This window comes from Gadus morhua, chromosome 4 (genome assembly GCF_902167405.1).
Source record: "Gadus morhua chromosome 4, gadMor3.0, whole genome shotgun sequence".
Taxonomy (NCBI): domain Eukaryota; kingdom Metazoa; phylum Chordata; class Actinopteri; order Gadiformes; family Gadidae; genus Gadus; species Gadus morhua.
Window position 1 is genome coordinate 31,598,467 of NC_044051.1, and position 12,278 is coordinate 31,610,744.

A 12,278-nucleotide genomic window follows, 5' to 3' on the forward strand; every position below is an offset into this window, starting at 1 on the left:
ATTTCCTGTTAAAAATCTTACCTCTGTAGAAGGAATGGCAGACATGTGCATCTTCTGATTGTAATCCGCTAGCATCCACATGAAAGCATCTAAGAGGCAATGCCGTAAGTTTGTTTAATCAATGCAAGACATGTTTAAGATAATATATTAGAGTGGATTTATTTAAAAATAATGTTTGATGTGTTGTTAAAAACGTTTTGGTTAGCAATTGTGTACAAACTAAAATCAATGCAATTGGCATCAGAATGTCTTCATGCAGTGTTAGACAGTTCATATTATTATTTACAACTATGTACAACATGCTGTTTAGTCAAATGTACATTCAGTATTTTTGTATTCTTTTATTTGCAGTTTTCACCGTCTGTTCATGAGGAATTGTGACAGTAAATGGTCAACCTTACTACGACTCTGTCTTCATTGGCTACGGTTTAACTCTGTGTTAAGTCAGGGTTACAACACACTGCACGAGAACACTACAATGTCCAATCTTCATAGAACTTGGCAAAAATGATCTTCCGACCAAGCTGAACAAATGTATCAAACCGCTTTCTCAAATTCAAAACCGTTTGGCCGTGACAGCCAATCAAACTTGACGACGCTCATTAATGGGTAGACACTGCACTCGTGTGGCGACAAGCGGTACTTAATGTATACTACAACAATGACTATATTTACCATTACGCCGATTTACAATATAAACTTCAATTCCCGATGGATTAGATGCTTCACGAACCACCTCCAGAACGGGTGCTTGTTTACATTGTGTCTCTTTTAGGAATATTGTTCCGAATACCCCTATGTATTTGTGACATTTGTTCTGTCAGGCAGACTGTATTGCGCCCTTACCTCTAGGTGGGGTCCTTTTCCCATTTCCTCATCCCACCGGCTGTCGGTATTGCCGATTTCCGAGACGGTCGTCATGTAGCCCCCTGGCCGATTACGTCCGCCCGGCAAAATTAGCTTACCGAGTCCCATTATGCTTGACACCCACATTGCTGCTCGCAGCTATATTTATTATTATTATTATGCTGCCATTGGAGTCAATGGCAGCCCATAGAACCGCTTGGCGAAAAGTTGTGAAATTTGGCACACTTGTTCAGGACTGCCCCATTAGCCCATTAAGCCAATCTAAGGTCGCTAGCCCAACAGCTCTAGCGCCACCAACAGGTCAAATTTGGGCATGCATTCATGTTCATAACTTTTGACCTATTCGACCAATTTTCACAAACCAGGTATCATTGGATTCCTTGAACCAAGCCCAGTTCAACACACCCTATGACGTCATTGTGCCATGACGTATATTTCCGCCATCTTGGTTTATGTCAAAAACCTTCAAAATGCTACTTCTATCACAAATCTTGTCCAATCATCTCGAATCTTGACACACATGATCTTCTGGCCATGCTTGATAAAAAACATCGAATAGATTTGTCAAATTCAAAACCGTTTGTCCGCTAAAGCCAATCAAATTTAACCGCCAAGTTGCCAAACCGGAAGTAAGCCCATATCTCAGAAGCCCTTTGACCTATCATAACCAACCTTGGTAGAGAGACCCATGACCGCATCACGGTGACACTGAATGAATTTGGTGACCCTTGACCTCTAGGTGGCGCTGTTATTAATGTCGATGTGTTTTGACTCCTCTCTCTTCACATGAGTACATTTAAAACTTATTTTCAATGTCTGGTGATACTATCAGACCTCCCCATATAGCTCATATATTACGTCTTGCAGAAATATCCGCGACAGCCAATGATATTCGAGCGCGAAGCCGGAAAACCGGAAACATGCCAATATCTCTGCAGCCCTTTGACATATCATAACCAAACTAGATACATTGACCCATACCATAATCATGGGGACACTCAAAGAATTTGGTGACCATTTACCGCTAGGGGGCGCTATAATTAATGAAGACGTGTTTTAACTCCTCTCTCTTCACATGAGTACATTTCAAACTTATTTTCAATGACTGATGATACTGTCAGACCTACTCATATAGCATATAAATTATTTCTCATTGCAACATCAGAACTTGGCCGCCATGTTGAAAGTTGTCAAAATCAGTTGTAAATTCCCACAGGCCACAAATTATGTCCAATCTTCATGAAACTCTGCATATATGATCTTCAGACCAAGCTGAACTAATGTGTTAAACAGCTTTCTCAAATTCAAAACCGTTTGGCCGTGACAGGCAATCAAACTTGACGGCGCTCATTAATGGGTAGACACTGCACTCGTGTGGCGATAAGCGGTACTTAATGTATAATGCAACAATGACTATATTTACCATTCCGCCCACTTAAAATATAAACTGCAATTCCCACTGGATCAGATGCTTCACGAACCACCTCCAGAAGGGATGCTTGTTTACATGGTGTCTCTTTTAGGGATATTGTTCCGAATACCCCTATGTATTTGTGACATTTGTTCTGTCAGGCAGACTGCATTGCCCCCTTACCTCTAGGTGGGGTCCTTTTCCCATTTACTCATCCCACCGGCTGTCGGTATTGCCGATTTCCGAGGCGGTCGTCATGTAGCCCCCTGGCCGATTGCGTCCATCCGGCAGAATAAGCCTACCGAGTCCGATTATGCTTGACACCCACATTGCTGCTCGCAGCTATATTTACTTTTTATTATTATGTGTTTTGTTGTCTCATCTGGGATGTCAACAATAAGATAAGCTGATAATGTCGCAGCAGACAAGTAAACAACAACACTAAAAACCGATCGTAGAGACATTGCTATCTCTAGTTAAAACCACGTAATTTAAATCATGAAATGTATCGACTATTCGCACAAAACAAGTGTTTTGCTTCTCTGAGATTCCAGTATTTGAAGTATCAAAACATACGCTTGATGAGGGATTCGCTCTCTAATCCAAGTTGGCACACAGTACAGAAAGAGGAGGGTTTAGCCATTATCATACTGTGTCCACAAACAACAACGTCTTGTTTCCGAGCAGAACACTATAAACGACTTGGCCCTGTTCTATCTCTCTGTGTGCCGAAGGTCACACAAGGGACTCCTAGTCGTTTATCAGACTCCTTATCCAAAGTGATTTACATTGAATTAAAATACAGGTCATTAAGGAGCAAGTAGTGGTTAAGGCCTCAACAGTGTTCTGCTTAGGTACGTAAGCTAAGGTAAGTAAAACTAAGTTAGGTAAGCTGTAGCTTTCAAGTCAGAAGTTGTGCTCAAAGCCCTGATTGTCAATTGACCAATCGATAAGCCGCAACATCAAGGTGAATGTCGCTTTGCTGTGAGGAAGGAAAATGTTTAGGGTGTGGGACTTCAAGCCATAAGGAGCCTTTGACTGATCGGCATTTTCGTCAAAGGGCTCTGCAACCAAGTCTCTATATGTTACACGCTGATGTCTGCAACCATGTCGCTATGTTACGTGCTGCAGTCGTTCAAGGTCATCTTGCTCAAGGATGACTATGGGCTGGGCAGCGTGGGGACACTGGGGATTGAACTCCTTCCGGCCTTGGAGTCCTACACTCTAAACACACCATTTCCCTACCCACCACAACATCAACATCTATCTCCGTGTTCGACTCTGTGGCTCTGAGCTGTTAAACCAGGCACCGCGCGAAGGATCCGGAACACGCCTGGACGCGCAGCCGAGAACACCTGGTGCTGAAGATAGTGCAGTCGCAAAGGGGGTTTCGGAAGAGCCACTGGGTTTGATTCCCAACATATCCTTGCATTTAAACTAATTATCCCAAGAATTTTGTTTTGCCTTGTTTTGCACCATTTCAAATAGATTACCTTTTTGATTTCAAATTGAATTCTGTTTGATTCCCTTTATTATGTGACGGTATACCGGAGTCCACCGTTTGTTCTCTCAAGGGGTTGGAGATCTTAGGAAGGATGGGGCTGAGGTTTTTCTGCATGTGAGGGGAATGGTGGGGTTGTGAGGTGTGAAAGGAAGCGTGCCCCACCTCTCCTCCACCTCCTCCACAGCTACCACCAGCACCACCTCCTCCAGTGCCAAGAGGAGCTACATCAGATGATGTATGGGCCGACTGTGGTGGTGGTTGTGGGAGAGTTTAATAAAAGATTTGTCTGTGAATAACGGTTTTCCAGGGACCTCGGCCGTCCGCCAAAAGCAATAACGCGTCGTCCTTACGCGGCTCACGTGAACCTCAGCACAGCCAGGTTCTATGGTCTCACACGCGGGGGCCTGGGGGTGGACAGGGGCACCTGGATGTGCAGAAGCAATGACAGGGTTCGAGGCGGGACCTGCATCTGTAATTGCTCAACCCTACCGCTCTTGTAGTGTGTGTGTGTGTGTGTGTGTGTGTGTGTGTGTGTGTGTGTGTGTGTGTGTGTGTGTGTGTGTGTGTGTGTGTGTGTGTGTGTGTGTGTGTGTGTGTGTGTGTGTGTGTGTGTGTGTGTGTGTGTGTGTGTGTGCGTGCGTGTGTGTGTGTGTGTAGGGGGGCAAGGAGAGGGTGTACTTGTGTAGGATTGTGTTTTATAGTCTAACATGGGAGGTGGGGTTGGGCCACTGGATGTACAGATAAAATGACAGGGTTCGAGGTGGGACACAATCTGTAATTGTGTCCCACCTCTCACTAACCTAAAGGTTAGTGAGAGTTTGTGTGCGTGTGTGTGTGTGTGTGTGTTTGTGTGTGTGTGGGGGGGTGTCAGTCAAGGTGTGTGTGTGTGTATGTATGTGGGGTGTGGGTGGGTGATTGTGTGTGTGTGCGTGTGTGTGTGTGCATGTGAGTGAGAGGACGTGTCTTTGTAAAATCCCCCCTGCACGGTGGTATCAGTGATGGAATTTCAGTGTTGTCTGCCAGGTCCTTGTAAAAACAAAAATATGCAAATATTTAATTACAGAACAAGTCAAGAATGGGAACCGTGTGTGCGAGCGTGTGAGTGTGTGTCTGTCTCTTGTGTGGTTGAATTTACGAGTGAGTGTATGCACATGTGTTTGTGTTTGAGAGTGGGCTTCCCATGAAAATGCAAATGTAATGTATACTTCCATTAATGTTCCGGAAATCATTAAATGCTACAGCTGCAATCAATTCCTCTGTTTTCTAATGTAATTATATCATACGACAATAACGATGATAACACGGATATTCCATAAAATGACACGAGGAACATTGTGGGAGATTTCCCTTCCTTCACGGGATAAAGGAACACATCGGTTGTGGGACGAATTAATCGGATCAATGCAGCACAGAGACATCGGAAACGTCTGGCGTTCCGGATCGTCTGTAGATCACAGCTCTGTGTCTTTCTCTGGGATCTGAAGCCCAGACGCTCCCCAGATGTTTAGCTACGGGGGGGGGTCCGGGGAAGGAAAATTGGGAACGAGAGAAATGGAACGAGATGAAGGAAATGCGTGACTTACTTTGGACCCCGGTAGGCCCTCGCCGAGGGGCCCCTTCTCCCCTTGGACCCCCTGTGGCCCTTGAGGCCCCTGGGGAAAAGTAGACAAACAAACAAACAAACAAACAAACAAACAAACATCGTTTAGTAGGTGTAACCTGGGAACAGACAATTTTTACCCGAAACTCTGGTAATTGGTCAAGGACAATGTCATTGGTTGAAATGACAGAAGCCGCAACGCGATTCGCTAGCTCCCCCATCTGGCAGTAGCTGGCACAAGCTTCCTCTGAACACTGTTTTGTATGTTTAAATCAAATATGAACAGATATATATATATATATATATATATATATATATATATATATAAGGGATATGCCCGACTTTGCGGAGGCAGTCGAACGGTTCACGCCGCCGCGTCGTCCATTAATTCCTGATAATGGTCACCTCGAAGGGCATTATCCCGCTTGCACGGTCGCTTGCCAAAGAAAATAAATTGAGACCATTCATTTATATTTTCATGCGTTTAACAATCCAAATATAAAGTTTTTCACAAGCCATAACTTTGTTTCCCTGCTAACGCCTGAGGTTTTGACTGATTCCTGGAGCAACCATTACCCTCCCGTAAAGTTCTAATGCAACGGATCATTGTTCACTACTCCGGTACTTAGGACGGACCTTAGCTACGACTTGGCAACGGGAGGTTTTCTAGTCCGCAGTCAGGTCTATAGCATATAACCGCGTTTTCTGATTACAGTTTAATGCATTTTTCTCCATTTACCATCTCTCCTTTTGAAGCCTGAACCAACAATTTGACTGGAATGTGTCCGTATATCAGGTAGATATATACATATTAAACTATACAATGCCATTCAAAATCGTCAGTAATTTTTACAGGATGTTGAAAATGTCTGAAGTCCCATTTCCATTTATAATTTTTTTTCATGTTTTTCAAGGTTGTTTCCAGGTTTTGTCAAGAGGAACTTAAACCACATGGTCCTACTCACCGGTGGTCCGTGCTCCCCAAGACCCGGAGGGCCGGGTGGGCCCAGTCGTCCCTGGAAACCGATGTCACCCTGCACAGTAGAGGTGGAGGAGGAGGAGGAGGGGGAGGAGGAAGAGGAGGGGGAGGTAGAGGATGAGTTAAGGGAGGAGAATAAATCAGAGGCAGAGTAGGGGGAGGAAGAAGCGGAGAAGAAAGAGGAGGACAAGGACAAGGGGGAAGATGAGCAAGGAGGAGGGGAAGAAGGAGGATGATTAGAAGGAGGAGAAGGGAGGAGGAGGGGTGGTGAAGGAAGAGGAGGAGGATGAGTGAGGGGAGGCATATAAGGAGGAGGAGGTGGTAGGGTAGGAAGCAGAACGTGAGGAAGAGCAGGATGGGAGGATGGTGGATGATTAGAAGGAGGAGTAGGGAGGAGGAGGGGTGCTTGAGGAAGAGGAGGAGGAGAATGATGGGGAAGAGGAGGAGAAGACACACAGATGAGGTCAGTGATCGTCCTTCAACTTCCTCCATGCGATGATCTTCTGCTACAGACGGGAGAGAGTGTCACCTTGGGTCCTGCCAGTCCGATCCCGGTCTCCCCCTGGACCCCAGGTGGTCCTGAGAGTCCCCGGTCCCCCTGAGAGAAGAGAGAGGGTAGGGGACAGACATGAACCAGGTGAAGACAAAGAAACACATGGACACGCAAATATACTATGATGGACAAGTGCCTTCATGCATATAGGCTCAATGTGGAACCCTGGTCTGCGGCGGGGTAACGGCCTGATTCCACCGGACGCGTTACGGCAACGTTACGGCAGCGGCACGTCTTGGCCGCGGTCACCGCAGCAGATAGGTTCCACTCTAATCAATGAGACCATTTCCACCGGGCGCGGCTGCGGAACGTCTCAGCAACGTCCCAGGAGCGGCTCGCCGTGCCGCAGCGCTATCATTCCGTAGCATTTCTATTTTTACCGCAAGCCGTTGCTGAACCGCGTCAATTTCAACAGAGCAGATCGATCAGGGCAGGAAGTGAAAAAGTAAAAGCCATAGAGCATTCCGGTCAATTTTCAAAACAAAACACAATAAATAAAACACCAACATTATTACGTCATGACCGGTGGCACCAGGTCAGCAGTCAATCAATCAAAGGGTCTCAAATCATCCTTTTTATAAGAACAATGTCAGAAAGGACAAAGCCTGGCATTTAATTGCAGTAGTTTTGGGAGTGGAAGGTGAGTACATTAGGTTTAGGATTATCGCGGGATCTCGTGATCTCGCGGGAATACGGCTGGCTCACAAGGCAGCGTTGCGCTGCCGTCCACTACCTTCGTCCGTTGCGTGATCCCCCCATTGACTTTAATGGGGACGGACGCGCAATGCATTGTGGATCCGTCCGTTCCGTTGGAGCCTTCGGCTCAGTCAAGAAGTTGAAAAATGTTCAACTTTTTCGGCAGCGACGGATCCGTCATCCAATCAGATCGCGTCTGCAAATTTAAGCACTGTGACGCGACTCGGGCTCTGACGATACTGGAAAGCGGGAAAGCGGGTCATCTTGCATCGCAACAAGCAGGAAGTAGCGGGAAGAACCCGGCGAAGCGATTTGATTGGCTGACGGATGCCTCTGCAAAGACTACTCCCCCATCAGTCAGCAACGCCTTCGCACCTCCGTTGACTGAAGGAGGTAGTGGGCAGGTAAGACCACGTGAGAGCAATAGGTTTACACACACACACACACACACACACACACACACACACACACACACACACACACACACACACACACACACACACACACACACACACACACACACACACACACACACACACACACATACATACAGAGACACACACACACACACACACACACACACACACACAGACACAGACACACACACACACACACACACACACACACACACACACAGACATAAAGAACCACACATGCACCCCCATGCACACACATTCACGCGCATGCACACACATTCACGCGCATTCACACACAACCAAACAAACAGACACGCACACATATAGAGAGGGAGACACACACAAACACACACTCACACTTAAAATGCATACACACACATACAATCATACACTTAGTATTAAACACACACACACACACACACACACACACACACACACACACACACACACACACACACACACACACACACACACACACACACACACACACACCCTGTGCCTACTTTCCCAGCCGCAAAGTGAACTGGTTTACTATGCAGGTTTGACATCCGGTTAAAGGCACCCAGTGCAACTTTATGTAAACATTCAATGAAAAATAAACATTCAATTTCTAGTCTTTTTTACACGTAGTAAGTTTCAATAACTCCATACCATTACATATCGACATTCAAGGAGCAAAGATGAGACGTCGCTGTGTGGTGAGAACTGATACAAAATCGTAAACAACAACAATCGCCGGTGGGGAGAAGCCATTTTTCCATTGACTGGAAGCCTGCTTTATTTATTGTAGGTTACAAAAAATAAAGAAAATGGCGGCATTGTTGTTATCGATTTTCTATCAGTTCTCACCACACAACGACGTCTCATCTTTGCTGCTTGAATGTCGGTATGTAATGGTATGGAGTTATTGAAACTTACTACGTGTAAAAAAGACTAGAAATTGAATTTTTATTTTTAAGCCTCGAAAGTTGCACTGGGTGCCTTTAAAGGGAACAGATGCGTGATTTTCAGGTGTAGAGAAGACATTCCCTTGCTCCGGTGCTTTATTGGTAAAGAATGACTGAGACAGCGGCCATAAATCACCAGGCAAGGATACAGGAAACAGAAAAAGGCTCAAGGAACCTTCTAGTAGCTAGCATACCTGTGTTTAGTGCTTCCTTCATTTCCTTTATTTCGTTTTTTTGCCTCCCCCGTTGCTGGTTTGGGCAAGTCAGGGCCCGGGGTTGGTGAGCCAGACATTAGCTTATGGCGGTTGACATTTAGACGATGCATACATACATTCTTCCTAAACCATTAGGGCGGGGTTACACTGAGCTGCCAGTATGCGCTGCTCTTCCCCTTGCTGACGGCCGAAGCGCTTGTACGTAGCTGAATGAGAGGCTAATAGCCTGACAGGCTAATGACAGGCTGCGCTGACCCCCTTGTTGAGGGGAGAGGGGTTTAAAATGATTCCCTGGTGATTGACTGACAGCGAGTCACAAGTATGTCTATCGGACAGTTGCTAATGATATACAAGTCCACACGCACGTACAATGCTCGGTGAGGTATGTAGGCTGACTTCTAAGGCGCACATGCGTGTGTCAGGACGCAGCTGGTGTCTGGAATAATTTGAGCCAGATTTATTCAAATCCGATTTCACCTTCGTGGTTGGTCTGCTGTGGTGAGCGGTTGGGGGGGGAAATAAATTCAAAGAACACCTGTTTGTCTTCAAAGTTTATTTTTTAACAAAACTAGCTAAACCTTTGAGCTATAATTGACATTCCAGACAAACGTTAACACCCTTTCTTTGAGATGATAAATCTACCGTGGCGGAGTCTTTGATATTTGGCGTAAAACCTATTTGAAACCTAACGCTTGTGTTAAGTAGGCCTACAGACGTACCTCCAAGGTCTCCTGTAAGTGCTTTGACCAGGAGAAGCTAGAGCGCTGTACCCAATAGCGTTGTAAATTCACAAGAACCGATGAAGGCAGAAAACCTCAATGCTGCAGTGTTTTTGGTTGATTTTTCGGAATATGTTTTAAAGTTGTTTTTTTTAACACTGAACCAGGAAGTACTTACTTTGCGTCCGAGAGGACCTTCAGGGCCGATGTCACCGGGGGGACCGGCCAGACCCTGAGAAAGAACCGGAAGATGTTACTCTGAAAAGCACTTTGGATCTCCATAAAGGCAGTGTGGATCCCACACTAGAATCAGAACCAGCCACACCGACAAAACATACCATACGTTTAACTTATTCAAAGGTACACCCTTGTCGACACAGCTTGGCTATTTGTTGCTGAATCAACATAGTTCTGATCAAATCTCTTAGCATAAATCAGTACACACAATATTGAATACAATGCTTAATATAAATCAGGTTACTATTGCCAATGAAAAGGTGGGAAAGTGGGGCATTCTTCATAACGTGTTTTAATAAAGATGAAAATAACAAGCGATGGATCAGAAAATAAAGTTCACCTGTAGTCCCCGGATTCCTCGGTTCCCTGTGGGGCCCTCCACACCCTGGTCAACGATACAGTCAGTTAGCTGACATCACACATAATGCGTCTATGCTTAAAGCATTTCAGCAGACGGTTTTACCCAATCAGAGTGCAACCAACACATCAAAACGGTTGATTTAGTTCTTTCAGTGATTTATTTTGACAAACGGATACTAAGAAAACATGGGGGGCATCTAGAAAAACGTCCTTATTATCCCTTACTTTAACCCTTGTAATAATCATAAAGCACAAGTACTTTGCCATCAACAATCACTCTAAAAATTGAATTTGCTGAATTCTTACTTATCCTAGTTGTTGATAGGAAATTTTCATAAAGCTGATTAGCTAATTGTGATTTGTATTTGTGTTTTTATATTCATTAGAGTTGTTCCTCTTATCTGTTAATGAAAAGGAAGATAAAGTGAGTTCACCACAGAGCTGATGTTCGCTGTATCAACCCCAGGAAATATTTGCTAATTATAGATGAAAACATTGTGTTCCAGGTGTAAAGAGAGCTAAAGTTATCTACCTTTCAGCTCAATGGGACAGGGAAATAATGGTGGCTTTCAGTCGGAAAATGAAAGTGCAACTTACCCGTTCGCCTTTAATGCCAGGTGTTCCACATTCTCCCCTTTCTCCCTGAAAACACACAAAACATAACAACAGTTATCTTCACAAGGAATTTCAGGGCGCACTTGTTGGGAAACACCAATATGAGTTCTTATTCTGTTAATGATGGACAATGGTGTTTCGACATTTGTCAATGTCTGTACGTGTTATACGGTCATATTGTATAACAGATTTAAAAAAAGTGTGTGTTCTTGTCTCAACTTGCTCGGCCAAATCTCCTGGGAATGAAGCAACACTGCCTGGCTTTATAAATCTAACGGTTAACCCCTTCCGAGTGTTGCACGGAATGTGAATATAAATGAACGTTTGAATACTTATGATGAAGCTGAACTCCATCCACCAGCGACGTCTTTGAAGACTTTACTTAACGTTTAAAAAGTAGGCTACCATCCAATAACGCCAGCCCTTTAGAGTCTAGAATCTTCCAAGCTTCCTCTCCTCGTCTCCCCACAGTCATCTACATGTTTTTCCGGGAATCAGGGGAGCCGTGTGACTCGAAGCAAACAAAACACACACACAAACAAATATTTAAAGTATCTCGATTGAGTCGACAGCACACCTTCTCTCCTTTGTAGCCGGATTTCCCCTGTGGTGACACAACAAAAAACAGAGAGAGCTATGAGTGGGCAATCCGACAGCAATCAAAAACACCACAGAAGCATCGAACAAAGAACTTTTTAGCAAACAACAATGGACTCCGATTCTTAAATATCTATTTGGGTTTCATAGTCACGAGCGCAGGATTTACATGCTCTGTGTGTAAATATAAAATGCTTCGACTTGTTCTCACCTCGGAGCCGTCGCGACCAGGGAGTCCGCTAAGTCCGCTCTCTCCCTTGGGTCAAAAGGTCGACATTCAGCAGGACACTCAAAGATGGCCTCACAAAAACGATAATGTATGCATTCGAAACAACGACAGGACGTAGTACCTTAAAACCTTTGATACCTGGGGTTCCATCTTCGCCTGAACGCCCCTTCTTGCCCTGTGGAGTCCACCACACCGGTGACATTTAAACATCCATTATTAATGCAAGCAGAAACACACGGGATACAATCCAGTCCCACACACACTGCTCTAAGACAGCCACCCACCTCAGTTTGTTGTGGATTGTGGGTGTGTATGCGTTTGTATGGGTACGTG

At 45.0% G+C, this 12,278-nt stretch overlaps 1 protein-coding gene across 2 annotated transcripts in view; it reads right to left on the reverse strand.

The window, feature by feature from the left end:
* Positions 1-12,278, reverse strand: part of LOC115542159 (collagen alpha-1(XXVIII) chain) — a 56,035-nt gene that overhangs the window by 37,082 nt on the left and 6,675 nt on the right. For both annotated transcript variants that reach the window (XM_030354313.1, XM_030354312.1), the window contains exons 6-14: positions 12,067-12,120; positions 11,928-11,972; positions 11,697-11,723; positions 11,102-11,146; positions 10,485-10,529; positions 10,086-10,139; positions 6,891-6,959; positions 6,348-6,416; positions 5,366-5,434 (exon numbers count right to left, since the gene is read on the reverse strand). In XM_030354313.1, the coding sequence (XP_030210173.1) occupies positions 5,366-5,434; positions 6,348-6,416; positions 6,891-6,959; positions 10,086-10,139; positions 10,485-10,529; positions 11,102-11,146; positions 11,697-11,723; positions 11,928-11,972; positions 12,067-12,120 (477 nt within the window). The remainder of the gene's footprint in view (positions 1-5,365; positions 5,435-6,347; positions 6,417-6,890; positions 6,960-10,085; positions 10,140-10,484; positions 10,530-11,101; positions 11,147-11,696; positions 11,724-11,927; positions 11,973-12,066; positions 12,121-12,278) is intronic.